Source organism: Eulemur rufifrons, chromosome 16 (assembly GCF_041146395.1).
Source record: "Eulemur rufifrons isolate Redbay chromosome 16, OSU_ERuf_1, whole genome shotgun sequence".
NCBI classification, from domain to species: Eukaryota; Metazoa; Chordata; class Mammalia; order Primates; family Lemuridae; genus Eulemur; species Eulemur rufifrons.
The window spans coordinates 54,129,215-54,141,845 of record NC_090998.1 but is presented as its reverse complement, the minus strand read 5'-3'; the positions used below and the strand labels follow the sequence as shown (position 1 = coordinate 54,141,845).

Sequence of the window (12,631 nt, the reverse complement as noted above, 5' to 3'; positions counted from 1 at the left end):
AAGGGCATAAAATTCATAAAAGTGCTTAAAATTGTGTGTACTATTGTTGCCCTTGTTTGTTTGCCTTAGAATTCTCGTTTAATTTTTGTTATTTTTGTTTAAGTGCAATCTTCTGTGGAGAGGGCTTGAATCCTCTGAGACAAGTTTTCAGTTGAACTAGCCCATGTCACAGTTGTAATTATTTAATTTCTTGTCTTCTCAAGTGACCAGGGAGCTCCTTTTGAAGGCAGCAACTTTGTCCTGCGACTCCCCAGAACCTACTCAGTACGCAACACACATAGCTCAATATTCAGTTAATGAAAAGAATCAATAATTCTTTATTAAGCACCTGTGCTATGCTAGACACTCTCCTAAGTGCAGGGATAAAACAATTATATAAAGCAAACAGGCTCCCTGCCCTCACAGAGCGTATTTTCTAGTGGGGGAGATTGGCCACCAACAGGTAAACCACAAGTAAATAATACAGTTTTAAGCTGTAATTAGCAGTAGAAAGAAAGCCAACAAGGTATTGAAATGGAAAATAATTGTCACTATCTTAAGCCATTGCCATAGAGTTGGTATATTAGTTTTATTTTTGAGAGTATTGAGAACGAATAAAACAAGAGAGTCAAGTGAAAAGTTATATTCTCATCCTGAAAAAGACCCAAAACAATTCACAGAAGGAGAAACCTAAAGCTAACATGAGAAAGAGATGCGCAATTTTACTGCTAATCAGAGAAAGGCAAATTGAAACAATATGATGCCACTTTATTCAATCAGAATTGCCAAATTTAGAAAGTCTGATAATGTCAGGTGTTGATGAGGATACAGAGAAACAGCAAGTCTCATGAGCCGCTGTTCTGAATTAGAACTGACCAACAGTTAGGCAGTATTTTGTAAAATTAAGTCTGTGTGCATCCTACACCCCACTCCTGCTGTGCATCCAGAGAAGAACCTCCTGTCTCACCCGTTTCCTCCCATTTCCCCACTGGTCTTTTTTGCTCACTTGTTGACACTGTGCTTGCGCCATGGTCTCCTCCTACTTCCACCCAATCCTCTCAGCACTCAGACTCCTCTTCTTCCTCTGCAGGTCCGAAATGGGCGTGTGCCTCAAGGTGTTGCTTTGGTCCTTTTTCCTTCTCATTCTATATGAACTCAAAAGCCCATAGTGCCAGGCAGGTGACAGGAAGCAGTGATGGGAGGGCCCATGAAGCCCCAGCTGGGGGAGCTACCCCCCAGCACCCTATACCCCGACTTTCTGATATTTCAGGGGAGCCAGAAATCTGATATCTGTAGGAAGATCTCTTAATTTTTAAACATACGCACAAATTTGAAAGTTTTTAAAATACCATGAGGGGAAAAAAAATGTCTGCAGGCCAGGCTAGACCACAGGCTTCCAATCCGTGACCTACATCCACAATCTTTCCCTTGATTAATATCTTCATCCATGGTGGCAGCTTCCTCTCTATCCCCACTGCTCTCTCAAGTTCCACACTCCCAAGTCACCTTCCAGACATTTTCATCTGAATGTTCAGTTGACATCCAGTCAAAATTGAACTTATCTTTTCCCCAGAAAATCACTTCTCCTTCAGACTTTCTTATGACAATAAAACCACTTCTCTTCCTGTCTTTGAGAGTCTACAACTCAGGCATTAACATAAACAAGTTCTTATCAGCGGCGTCCACAATGTACCAGATACTGTAGTCTCCAACCTCACAGTCAGATTGTAGAACCTCACAGTCCAGCGAAGAAGACAGATAATGCAAAGAGAACACAATGTGTTAAATCCTCTAGAAGATGTACTGTACATTCAGAAGCCTAAGGCAGTATAGAAACCGGATCAACCAAGGCATCCTGGAATTCATTAACTTATTCTACCAATATTTGTTGAATTCCTACAGTACTCTAGGCCCTGGGGTAAAAGCCCACAATAAAGTGTTGGAGAAATAGTTTTGACAAATACAGATTTCTGTGCTCACACAACTAATTGGAGAGATTGGCAAAGAAGTAGGCAAATAAACAAGATAATTTCAGTTAGGGACAAACATTCTCCAGACTGCTAGGAACAAGCCTGCAGGTTGTTCACAGCACTGAGGCCCGCCCCACTGAGGGGCAGATGGGTCTGCATCGGCCAGAGGGGCACCTTTTTCTAATTAGTGCAAAGACACTGTACACCCTCGCAATGGCCCTGAATCTTACAGACAAAATGAAACCAAGTGATGCAGAGACTACTTTAAATGGGCTGGTCAGGGAAGGCCTCAGCATAGAGATGCAAAGGATGAGATCATCTAAAGAGAGAGTCTTTAGGGCAGGGAACACTCCACGGAACAGCCCGAGGGAGAAACACGCTTCGCAGGTGTTTGAGGAACAGAGAAAAGGGCTGACATGGGAGAGGCTCGCAAACAAGTGGTGCCTGTGAGTCTGGGTAGGGGGAGCGATGGGAGCCCCTGGAGAGGGAGGGAGGGTAGGTGTCCAGGGAAACACGGGGCTTTGAGAGGACAGGCAGGAGTTTTCAGTGTGGAGCCATGACAGGGGCAAAGGCTTTCAAGCTGAGGACACGAACACATTGTGCTCAGGAAGAGCCCAGCTAACTTGAGAAAGGGTGGGAAGGTCGTTGTTCAGTCAGGCTGCACTGAAGGTGCCATGAGGCTGAGGGGTTGGTGCGAGTGGTAGGGAGTCGAAAAGAGAAGATTTGATCCAGACTGTGGGGCGTTATAACAGTTCGTAGCCAGTAAAGAGCCAAAGTGGGAAAGGGAGATCCTATGACCAGAGATTTGTTTTGTTTTGGTTTTTAAGAAAGATAATTCTATTGGTGCCTAGCGGGTCGGTTAGGAGGTCATTGTAATAGGGAGAAAAATGGAACGAATAAAGAGAAGAAGGAAGGGAACTGATACATAAGAGATATTGCCAAGGGAAGAAAAAGAGGACTGGTGTCAAATTAGATGTTGTGGATGAGAAAAAGGAAGGTGTGAGAGGCCGTCTGTCCTCCCTTGGCCACACCTTCAGTCCCCACTGTCCTCCTTCGCTTGTCTCTCAAGTCCTCCCCTTCCTTTCCCCTGGGGGGCCCTGCCTCGCTCCCCCCTCTGGCCTGGTGGGAGCCACAGCTTCTCGCAGTGTAACTTGAGGCTTTATTACTTGTGCAACTGTCTTATCATCCCCCTCTTAGACTATGGGCTACTTGAAGACAGGAACGAAGGGTTACTTACCATTGTATGATTCAAACAGACATTTCCTGGCACATGATGATTGAAAAAAGTAGAATCAATCAGTCAAAAGTAGCTACATACTAAGCTTTAGTAAGGTGGCTTACAGTATGCAATCTTGAAAAGAAAAAAGCAGGAACTGTCTAAGAAATGATTATTCACAAGACACACCTCATCTTTACATAGGCTCAGTTGTGAATTGCTGTAAGGCAGTTCTTATATTTTATTGGGTATGATTTTCTTATACCAGGCACACCTAATAACAATGCTCAAGAAATGTGTAACCACCTGCTCCCAAATAATCACAGAAACAAAAAGTTGCCAAGTAAAACGACGGATGAACAAAGCAAAGGGGCCAAGCCCCCCCTGGTCGAACGCAGGGTTAGACCATGATGCCCACAGCATACAGGCCCCTTGCTCTCAGCGTCACTCCTGAGCCCCTCGCCCCACTTCCCCGTCACTGGGCCTTCAATGGGGGACACGGAAACCATGAAGAATTTATAAGAGGCAAATTACCTCAGATCAGAGAAATTTATCTTGCAAAGTCATCTCTCCTGATAAGGAGAGAAAAAAAAAACTGGTTATACCAACTTTGACAAAGATAACTGATCTCCAACTTTGGCTACATGGACCATGTGTAAAGATCCAGCCATTTTTTCCTATTTTGGCATCAAGTTACAACACACATGTGGAAATGATGATATAGCAATCGTGGACAGCAGCATTTTGACATTTTCATGAGCATTTCTAGTTTGCATTTTAGGTTCAAGGAAAATTTATTTTTGAAAAGGATTAGGAGATGGGAGCAAAACGGAGTGAGGAATGGAGAGACTGTACCTTAATCCAATTGCATCCAGCTACTACAGCACAGAAAGTGTAGAAAGTCCTGGCAAAGTTCCTTAAAACAAGGAACCCTGGAGGTAGCAATCAAAGCCACCACACTGCCCACATGAATGGTCAGGAGGCCAGGAAAGCAAGAGGCTGTCTGGACATTTTGCTTGTTTTAATATTAACAATGAGCGTGGGACAACAGCAGCCACAGCCCCTGCATTCTTAACGAGAAAGAATAAAGGAGATGCTCTGAGAAGCTCTTATGATGTAAAGGAGGGATATCTCACAGTGTTCAGGGTTAAACTATTAGGTCATTAAATATGAAAGGTCTGATTTCAAATCAAAGTTTAGTTTACTATATCTCAAACAAGAAGCAGTACAATTAATCAAATTATCTGCCTAAACTATCGACACAGTTTTGTCATCTTAACAGTAGCTTGTTTGTGCCAGCAGCGAAGAAGCCTGGAGAGTGAGTAGCCATGAAATCACAAAAGGCATTTTCCACAGCTTGTTGTGAATTGAATATTTTTCCTCGCAAGAAGTGGTCCAAGGCCTGGAAGAAGTGGTAGTCAGTTGGTGCAAGGTCTGGTGAATACGGTGAATGACAGAGAGCTTCCAAGTCCAGCCTCTGTAGTTTGAGCAGTGTTGTTTGTATGACATGTGGTCAAGCACTGTCTTGCAAGAGGACTGGCCTGTCTCTATTAACCAATCTTGGCTGTTTAATTGCAAGCATCCTCATCATTTCGTCCAGTTGTTGCAGTAGATATGCGCTGTAATCGATTGACCTGGTTTCATGAAGCTGCAGTGGATAATACCAGTGCTGGCCACCAAACAGACACCATTAGCTTTTTTTAATGAATATTCAGATTTAGACTGTGTTTCTGCACTTCATCTTTATCCAATCATTGTGCCAAACACTTCTGGTTGTCAAAAAGAATCCATTTTTCATCACATGTAACAATACGGTATAGAAATGGATTCGCCTTTATGTCGTGACAGCAAAGAAAGGCAAGCTTCAAGACAATGTCTCTTGGGACACTTGTTTAATTCATGCAGAACCCATCTATCTGGCTTCTTTACCTTGCCCATTTGTTTCAAATGGTCCAATATTGTTGGAATAGTAACGTCAAAACTTGCTGCTAATTCACACGTAGGTAGAAATCGATTCACTTCCACTATAGCTTTCTGCTCATTATTATCCACCTTGGTCTCAGGTCACCCATGTGGCTCATTTTCAAGATTAAAATCACCAGAACGGAACTTCTCAAACCATTGACATACAGTGTGATCATTAGCCACATCCTTCCCAAACACTTCGTTGATATTTTGAGCTGTCTGCACTGCATTGGTTCCACAATGGAACTCATATTCCAAAATAATGCCAATTTTTGTCTTATCCATTATTTCACAAAAATTACTCTAAAACAAACTTTGAAAGATAATCACGATCCAAACCACACATCTGAAAGACTGAGGATGTACCTTCACAATAAAAATAAAACAAGAAGTGTCAAAGTGAAATGTCAGAGATATCAACTGTCAAAATTAGTAATTAAGGAAATCAGACATTTCATACTTAATGACCTAATAGCGAATCAAGTCCATCTCGGAAGTGAGCCCAGGAATACGGCCAGGCTTCTCCTGCATCATCAGAGTTGGGAGATGTTCACCTGCTTTTGGTGTTAACACATTCTGGAAGTGAGTGTGGCCTTAGCGACATCTCCATAGATTGTATCACTACGAGGTCCTGTTACTTTCCATTCTGGACTCCTGACAGTTTTATTTATTTATAAACTGAATGCTGCCTTGGCATAGTTTTCTCCTCAGGTGACACATGAACCTGGCTGCCTGGATTAGAAATGCCACCTCCTACTTTCCCAGAGCTCTGACTTTGCCTTCCTGGGAATGAGCTTGAGTTGCAGCCTCTCCTAGAAGGAGGGTGACCCTTGGAACTCCTGTTGCTAAAAGTGCCAACTGTCCCCGTGCAACTCAACTAGAAATGGGAAGAAACTGGGGAAAACAGGGAGAACTAATTATTTGGCTGAATAATGACAGTCATAAGGCCCTAGGAAGACATTACCTACACTTTACCACTCAGGAACACTTCTTGCCTGAGTGTTTCAGGGGAGGGCCTCATCAAGAAGTGATATAGCTGCTACCAGATGGGTAACCCTAAGACCCCCACCTTGGAAGCCTGGTGATACACTTCAAAGGCTGCACTCTGAGACTGACAGCTATGCCACACTCCTTTCTTCTTACTACAGAAGGCTCATGAAAATGCAAGACAGTGAGGGTGACTTTATTATACAAATACCTCCCAATAGTCCCTATTTTATTTTTTAAGTAAATTATTAAAAATGTTCAATACTTTATTATTAAAACTAAATTTCTCAGAACAGTAGCAAGATACAAAGTCAACACATAAAAATCAGTTGCATTTCTATACACTAACAATGAACAATCTGAAAAAGGAATTATGAAAACAATTCCATTTGTAATAGCATTAAAAAGAATAAACTACTTATGAATTAACCACAGTGATGAAAGATTTTTACCATGAAAACTACAAAATATTGCTGAAAGAAAGTAAAGAAGGCATAAATAAATGGAAACACATACCAAGTTCATGGATTGGAAGACTTAATATTGTTACTATGTTAATACTATTCAAGCTGATCTACAGATTCAAGGTAATCCCTATCAAAATCCCAATGTTGGTTTTTGCAGAAATAGGAAAACCCATCCTAAAATTCATGTAGAATATCAAGGGCCCCTGAATAGTTAAGAAATCTTAAAAAAAGAAAAAAAAGGAACAAAGCTCAAGGACTCACACTTCCTGGTTTCAAAACTTACCACAAAGATACAGTAATGAAAACAGTGTGGTGCTGGCATAAAGACAGACATATGTCTAGTCTCCACTTCAGCTTCCCCTTCCCAAACAACAACAACAACAACAAACAAGCAAATAAAAGACAGAAAAATAGACCAATGGAATAGAATGAAGAGCCCAGAAATAAACTCTCACATATATGATCAAATGATTTTTGACAAGAGTGCCAAGATCATTCAATGGGGAAAGAACAGTCTTTTTCAATAAATGGTGCTGGGAAAACTGGATATCCACATGCAAAAAGATGAAGCTGGCTCTTACCTAACACCATATTCAAAAGTTAATTTAAAATGGATCGAAAAACTAAATTTAGGACATAAAGCACACAAAGAGATGGTCAATATCACTAATCATTAGGGAAATGTAAATCAAAATTATTAATTAATAATTAATTAAATACTACCTCACACCCATTAGGATGGCTACTATAGGAAAAAATAAAAGAGAAAATAACAACTGCTAGTGAAGATGTGGAGAAATTGGAAGCCTTGGGCACTGTTGATGGAACATAAAATGATAAGAGTCACAGTAGAAAACAGTATAGTGGTTCCTCACAAAATTAAAAATAGAATTACCATATATGGTCCAGCAATTCCACTTCTGGGTACATACCTCAAAAAATTGAAAACAAGGCCTCAAAGAGATATTTGTACACTTATGACATAGCAACATTATTCACAATAGCTAAATCATGGGAGCAGCCCAAGTGTCCATCACAAGATGAACGGATAAGCAAAATGTGGACTATACATACAATGGAACATTATTCAGTCTTAAAAAGGAAGGAAACTTCGACACCTGCTGCAACATGGACGAACCTTGAGGACACTATGCAACGTGAAATAAGCCAAAGACAAATAGTTATATGATTTCACTTATATGAGGTATTTAGAGTAGTCAAAATCGTAGACAGAGAGAGTAGAAGGGTGGCTGCCAGAGGCAGGGGAAAGGTGGGTAATGGGAAGTTACTGTTTAATGGGTACAGAGTTTCAGTTTTACAAGAGGAAAAGAGTCTGGAGATGGGTGGTGGTAGTGGCTGTACAACATTGTGAATGGATCCAACACCATTGAGCTGCACACTTAAAAATGGTTAAGGTTGTAAATTTTATGTTTTGTATATTTTACTACAATAAAAAAATTGAGGAATAAATATATAAATAAACTTCTCATGATATACCTCTCAAGTGAAGTGCTAGCCTAGGTTGGGAAGAATGACTGAAGAATTTCTTCTGTTGAAGATGTGTTCCTGGGAAGCAGGGTATAATAAATCACACTTTTCCACTTGGCTCTGCAACCCAGGGCTGAGCAAGCCTCCCAGACCCCGTTATCTAAGTGCTGTGGAACAAGAGCTTGTAGGTAGAAGATGGTGGAGGGGCCTAACATGAAAAGGCACACTCTACTTTGCTACTCCAAGTGTGGCTTGTGACCAGCGGAGTTGGCAAGATTGGCATCACCTGGAGGCGGGTTAGAATTGCAGAATCTCTGGTCTCACCTCATTCTTGCCAAATCAGAATCTGCATTTTAATAAGATCCCCAGTGATATGTGTGTGCTTCGAAGTTTGGGAAGACAAATTATAAAGTAGTCTCCACTCAAACATCTCTCCCCGTGCCTACAAAAGCCCTATGTCAACTGGTCTTTCCTCCTAGCATCAAATATAATAATGCAATGTAAAGTAAATCAGCAGCAGAGTGGTTTTGCAAACCTTGCAAAAGATGCAGGATTTCACAGAATCGATGTACCTGGTAGCAGGGAACCATTCACATCACACACACAGCATTGACAAGCGAGAAACTGGCAGATTTAGACCCGTTACCAAGTGAAGAGAAGCTAATCTACAGGCATGATGACACTCCTTCAAAAGAGAATGATTTGAATATCAAAGAATTAAGACAGGCCCTTGGGAAAAAATTATGAGGCCCATGAATATCTTTGCAAGAAATGACCCACTTTATGATTATACTGTAAAAGTCAAACATAAGGTTTTATCAAAAAACTATTCTCAAAAAAATTCAGCACTTCAATCTTTGATCATTCTAGGAAGCAGCACATTGTCTGATTATAATTTAAGTTGTATTACACAAAATAAGATACATTTTCATAGGTTTTAGTTTCATTTTTAAAGATGAAGTCTAATCAAAACTTCTTGTCAGTATTTGTCCTGATGTTTGGCCCTTGTTTAAGTGCATTCCTGCTAAGTGGACTTTCCCAGTCAATGCCAGTTTTCCTCCAACAAGACCTGCTGAACTGAATTCTTTCTAGTGCATATTCCTTTTTCCTTTTTACTTGCAGGACTTCTTTTTGGTGCCTATGACCAGTGAGAGATAATTGATACCAACTCACTTCATGGCTCAGGGGTTTGAGGTTTCAGCCCATTGTGCTCGCACAGAAGGGGTCTATCCGTGGGGTGATAGGTATAGCACCAGACATCTCCTCAATGATTACCTTATCAACCATGAGGAAGTTCTCCAACTTCTCTCCGTTTTCACAGGTGACATCACCAACCTCTCTTACGGCTCTGGGCAGGATCTCTTGCACCTCCTGGGCAATCATTCCTGTGTAAAAAACACTCCAACAGGTTTAATCTAAGACCTTCCAGGAGAAAATCCTCATAGGCACACATCAGAATGGATCACTGACAGCCACATTTGAAAATAGATACTCATCCCTTTTAAGCTTTTGCTTTGATCTACAATGCATTCGCAAGGAAGGAATTTTGAGCCAAAAACAACTATAGGATTAAAAGTGCGGAGTATCATTTTCTCTGGTTTTCTGAGATTCCGGGCCAAATGTTGGAATGGGTGAGTAAGTATCTCAAAATCCCTGTACACAGAAGTAAGGGTGGGGCATTAGCTTGATTTCCTTTCTTTTCCTATAAGAGTCCTTTGCTCTTAAATATTCCTTCTTTGGGATTCCTGGATTGTGGTATAAGCATCATCTTGCTTCCTTCTCCTCTTACTAGACCTGCCTACCTTGCTACCTTCTCTCTCCATCACAGGATGCCCAATACTGCTCCTCATATAGATTGAGCTGTCATCTGCCCCTGAACACCTATCCCATGAGCAAAAGGACTCCAGTGAAAAGAAACTATCCAAAATCCTCCACCTGCAGCTTGGGGTGCAGGAGTGAGGGTGTTGAGTAAAGATGATACAGAAATTCTTTAACTTTTTCTGTTCTAGTGGCTACGAGTTTCAAAGAGAACCAGTTAGACCAACACGGTGTTGTCAAATGCCACAGCACACTACCTCCAAATAAAGGGGGAATTAAAATTTTAATAGTTGACAATACAAAATTAAAAAAGGAACGTGCGTCTGTACCTGTTTGATGGGCAGTGTTTATTCCCATGGCAGATGCAAATTCAGGTTTGTAGTCATATTCAACAATTCTCATTTGGGCTATTCTTCTCAGCTGTTCATTTGTGTCAACCTAATTTAATTAAAGAAGAGCAGATTTCACCCGCTTAGATATTTGCTATTCAAATCAGTGCTCAGAGCGACCCAGAGACGTCATTGAATTGCTTCTGGACATTTTGCTGGGGATAATTTCTTCAAGTGGATCCCAAACCAGGGTTACCCAACTGCTGGTCCTTCAGGACCCACACTCTCCCTTCTCTATGAAGCTCCCTCCCCCAGCCCACCCTGGTCAGCAAGGCATCCTCCCCTGAGACCACTGCCCTCAGGTGGTTAAAGGCCTTCCCAACTGTCACTGAAGTTTTCAGACAAATTTCACTGGGTCCTGGCAAAATGATAATAAGACAATAAAGTGAATTTTCCCTAAAGCTAAATGTGTTTGATCCACATAAGAGGATTAAAGGAGTTCCCTTTAATGTGAGGGTTTTTTTTTTAAATAAATTGATGGTAATAACAGAATTAATTCCTTTTAATTTTATCTGACAAGCAAAAAGTTGGCAGCCCTTTGTGGGTCTCCCTAATTTTCTTTTAGAATGTAATTGGATTATGAAACCAGTGGGGGCTTGGCAATTAAAAATATACTGCCTGGGCATTCATCCTGTGTTAGAGGAACCAAAAATGCTTGTTGTTGTTTTAAGAAAACCACTGTCATGGCACTCAACTCCTCCCTGACCCACTCCAGGAGGGGCGGGAGAGCCCCCCACCAGCATTTATAGCTCTCCGTCCTTCACTAGTTTGACTGGCTGTGAAGAAGGTGGCTTGGTGCTTAATTGGCTGGGTGGACTATCTCTCCTTCAGGTACTAATTCGAGAGCATAACTTTGAGCTTACTATTAACAAAAGGTTAGTTCAATTCATTCATTTTTTTTTTATTTGACTAACATTTACCAATCACCTTCAACATATCATGCACTACTAAGTGGTGGGACTTAAAAAATGATTGCCTTTTAAAAGACTGTGGTCTAGACAGGAAGACAAACACAATACAAATGATTATATTACAACGTAAGAAACGCAGGGCAATGACGGAATTATGAACAAAGAACCATGGCAGCTCCGAGGACACACATAAAATATTCTCAGCAGAGCACAAAGGAAGATGTCCCAGAGACGGGGAAGCCCAACTGAGACCTGGGCTGGTTCCACTTCCTCAAACATGCTCTGCTCCTGTCACTTTGGGGCTTTTGCACACGCTGTTTTCCCTGACTCAGAAACTCTTCCTTCCCACTCCCCTACCTTTGCCTCCGCTAATTTAAACATCCCTTCCCCACAGAAGCATTTCTTGACCACCAAGACTACGAAGGGGCCCTCTGCTTTATGTGCTCATAGCACCTGTTCACCACACTTATCAGACAACTAACAGTGTCAGTTTCATTCTCTGTCTTCGCCTAGAGGATAGACACTCCATGAAGGCGAGGACATATTTGAGGCTACAATTGTCTGTTCATCACCATATCACCGGTTTCTAGTGCAATTCCTTGCGTGTGATGGGTATTCAACTAATGGTCATTAAATACATTGATAACTTTAAGATAGGCATTAGGGAGAGATGTAGGGTAGAGAGGGAGGTGGAAAGGATGAGACTAAGACAGGAATGCTAGGCAGAGAGACCACCAGGAACCAGGCCCTGAGACAGCAGATCCTCTGACAACATCTGCACCACCAAGGCAGAGTTTGGGGTCGCTAGACTGTAAAGGTCAAAGCCAGAGCCGAGAGGACCTTGCAGGCCATGCTAGAAAGGAACAGTTACAATCTCTTAGTGCCCTGTGCATACATGCATCGCAGTGAGCTCCTTCACTCATTCAACACATATTTGTTGGGTAGCTACTATATGCCAGATGCTCTCTCCTAGGCACTGGAGATGCAATGAGTATTTCTTATTTGGAACTTAAATTTTCGTAAAACTTCCATTCCTGAGGTTAAGGTTTGTGTCATCCTCCTCTCAGGACCTGCACAGTGCCTAGCAAAGTGTCTGACATATCAAAGGCAACTAAAATCTTCAACAGAAAAATAAAAAAGGAAGAATGAAGGTAGTGACAGGCCAGGACAATGCTGACACTAAGAGAATGGAAGAAGGGGGTTCATCAGGAGCCAGCCTGGGCTGGCCTTGCACGGGCAGTTCCTCACCCCCAGGCCCCTGGCAGTCCCGCACCCACTTCCCATTGTCCCCTTAGTTCCTGCCCAGCCTGCGTGGGCTCCCACTGGAGAACACAGTAGAGGAGCATCGCTTCCTGTGTTGCAGATAGAAAGCAGAGGAGGACGCGCCCTCGCCCTGGCTGTCCGGGCTACAAAGAGGGAAAACAGACCCTGGTTTCTAAGT

At 41.9% G+C, this 12,631-nt stretch overlaps 1 protein-coding gene across 1 annotated transcript in view; it reads right to left on the bottom strand.

The window, feature by feature from the left end:
- The window catches only part of MYRFL (myelin regulatory factor like), a 106,043-nt gene that overhangs the window by 29,546 nt on the left and 63,866 nt on the right, over positions 1-12,631 (bottom strand). Inside the window, exons 12-13 of the mRNA XM_069489467.1 lie at positions 10,220-10,328; positions 9,348-9,457 (exon numbers count right to left, since the gene is read on the bottom strand). Coding sequence (XP_069345568.1) covers positions 9,348-9,457; positions 10,220-10,328 — 219 coding nt within the window. The remainder of the gene's footprint in view (positions 1-9,347; positions 9,458-10,219; positions 10,329-12,631) is intronic.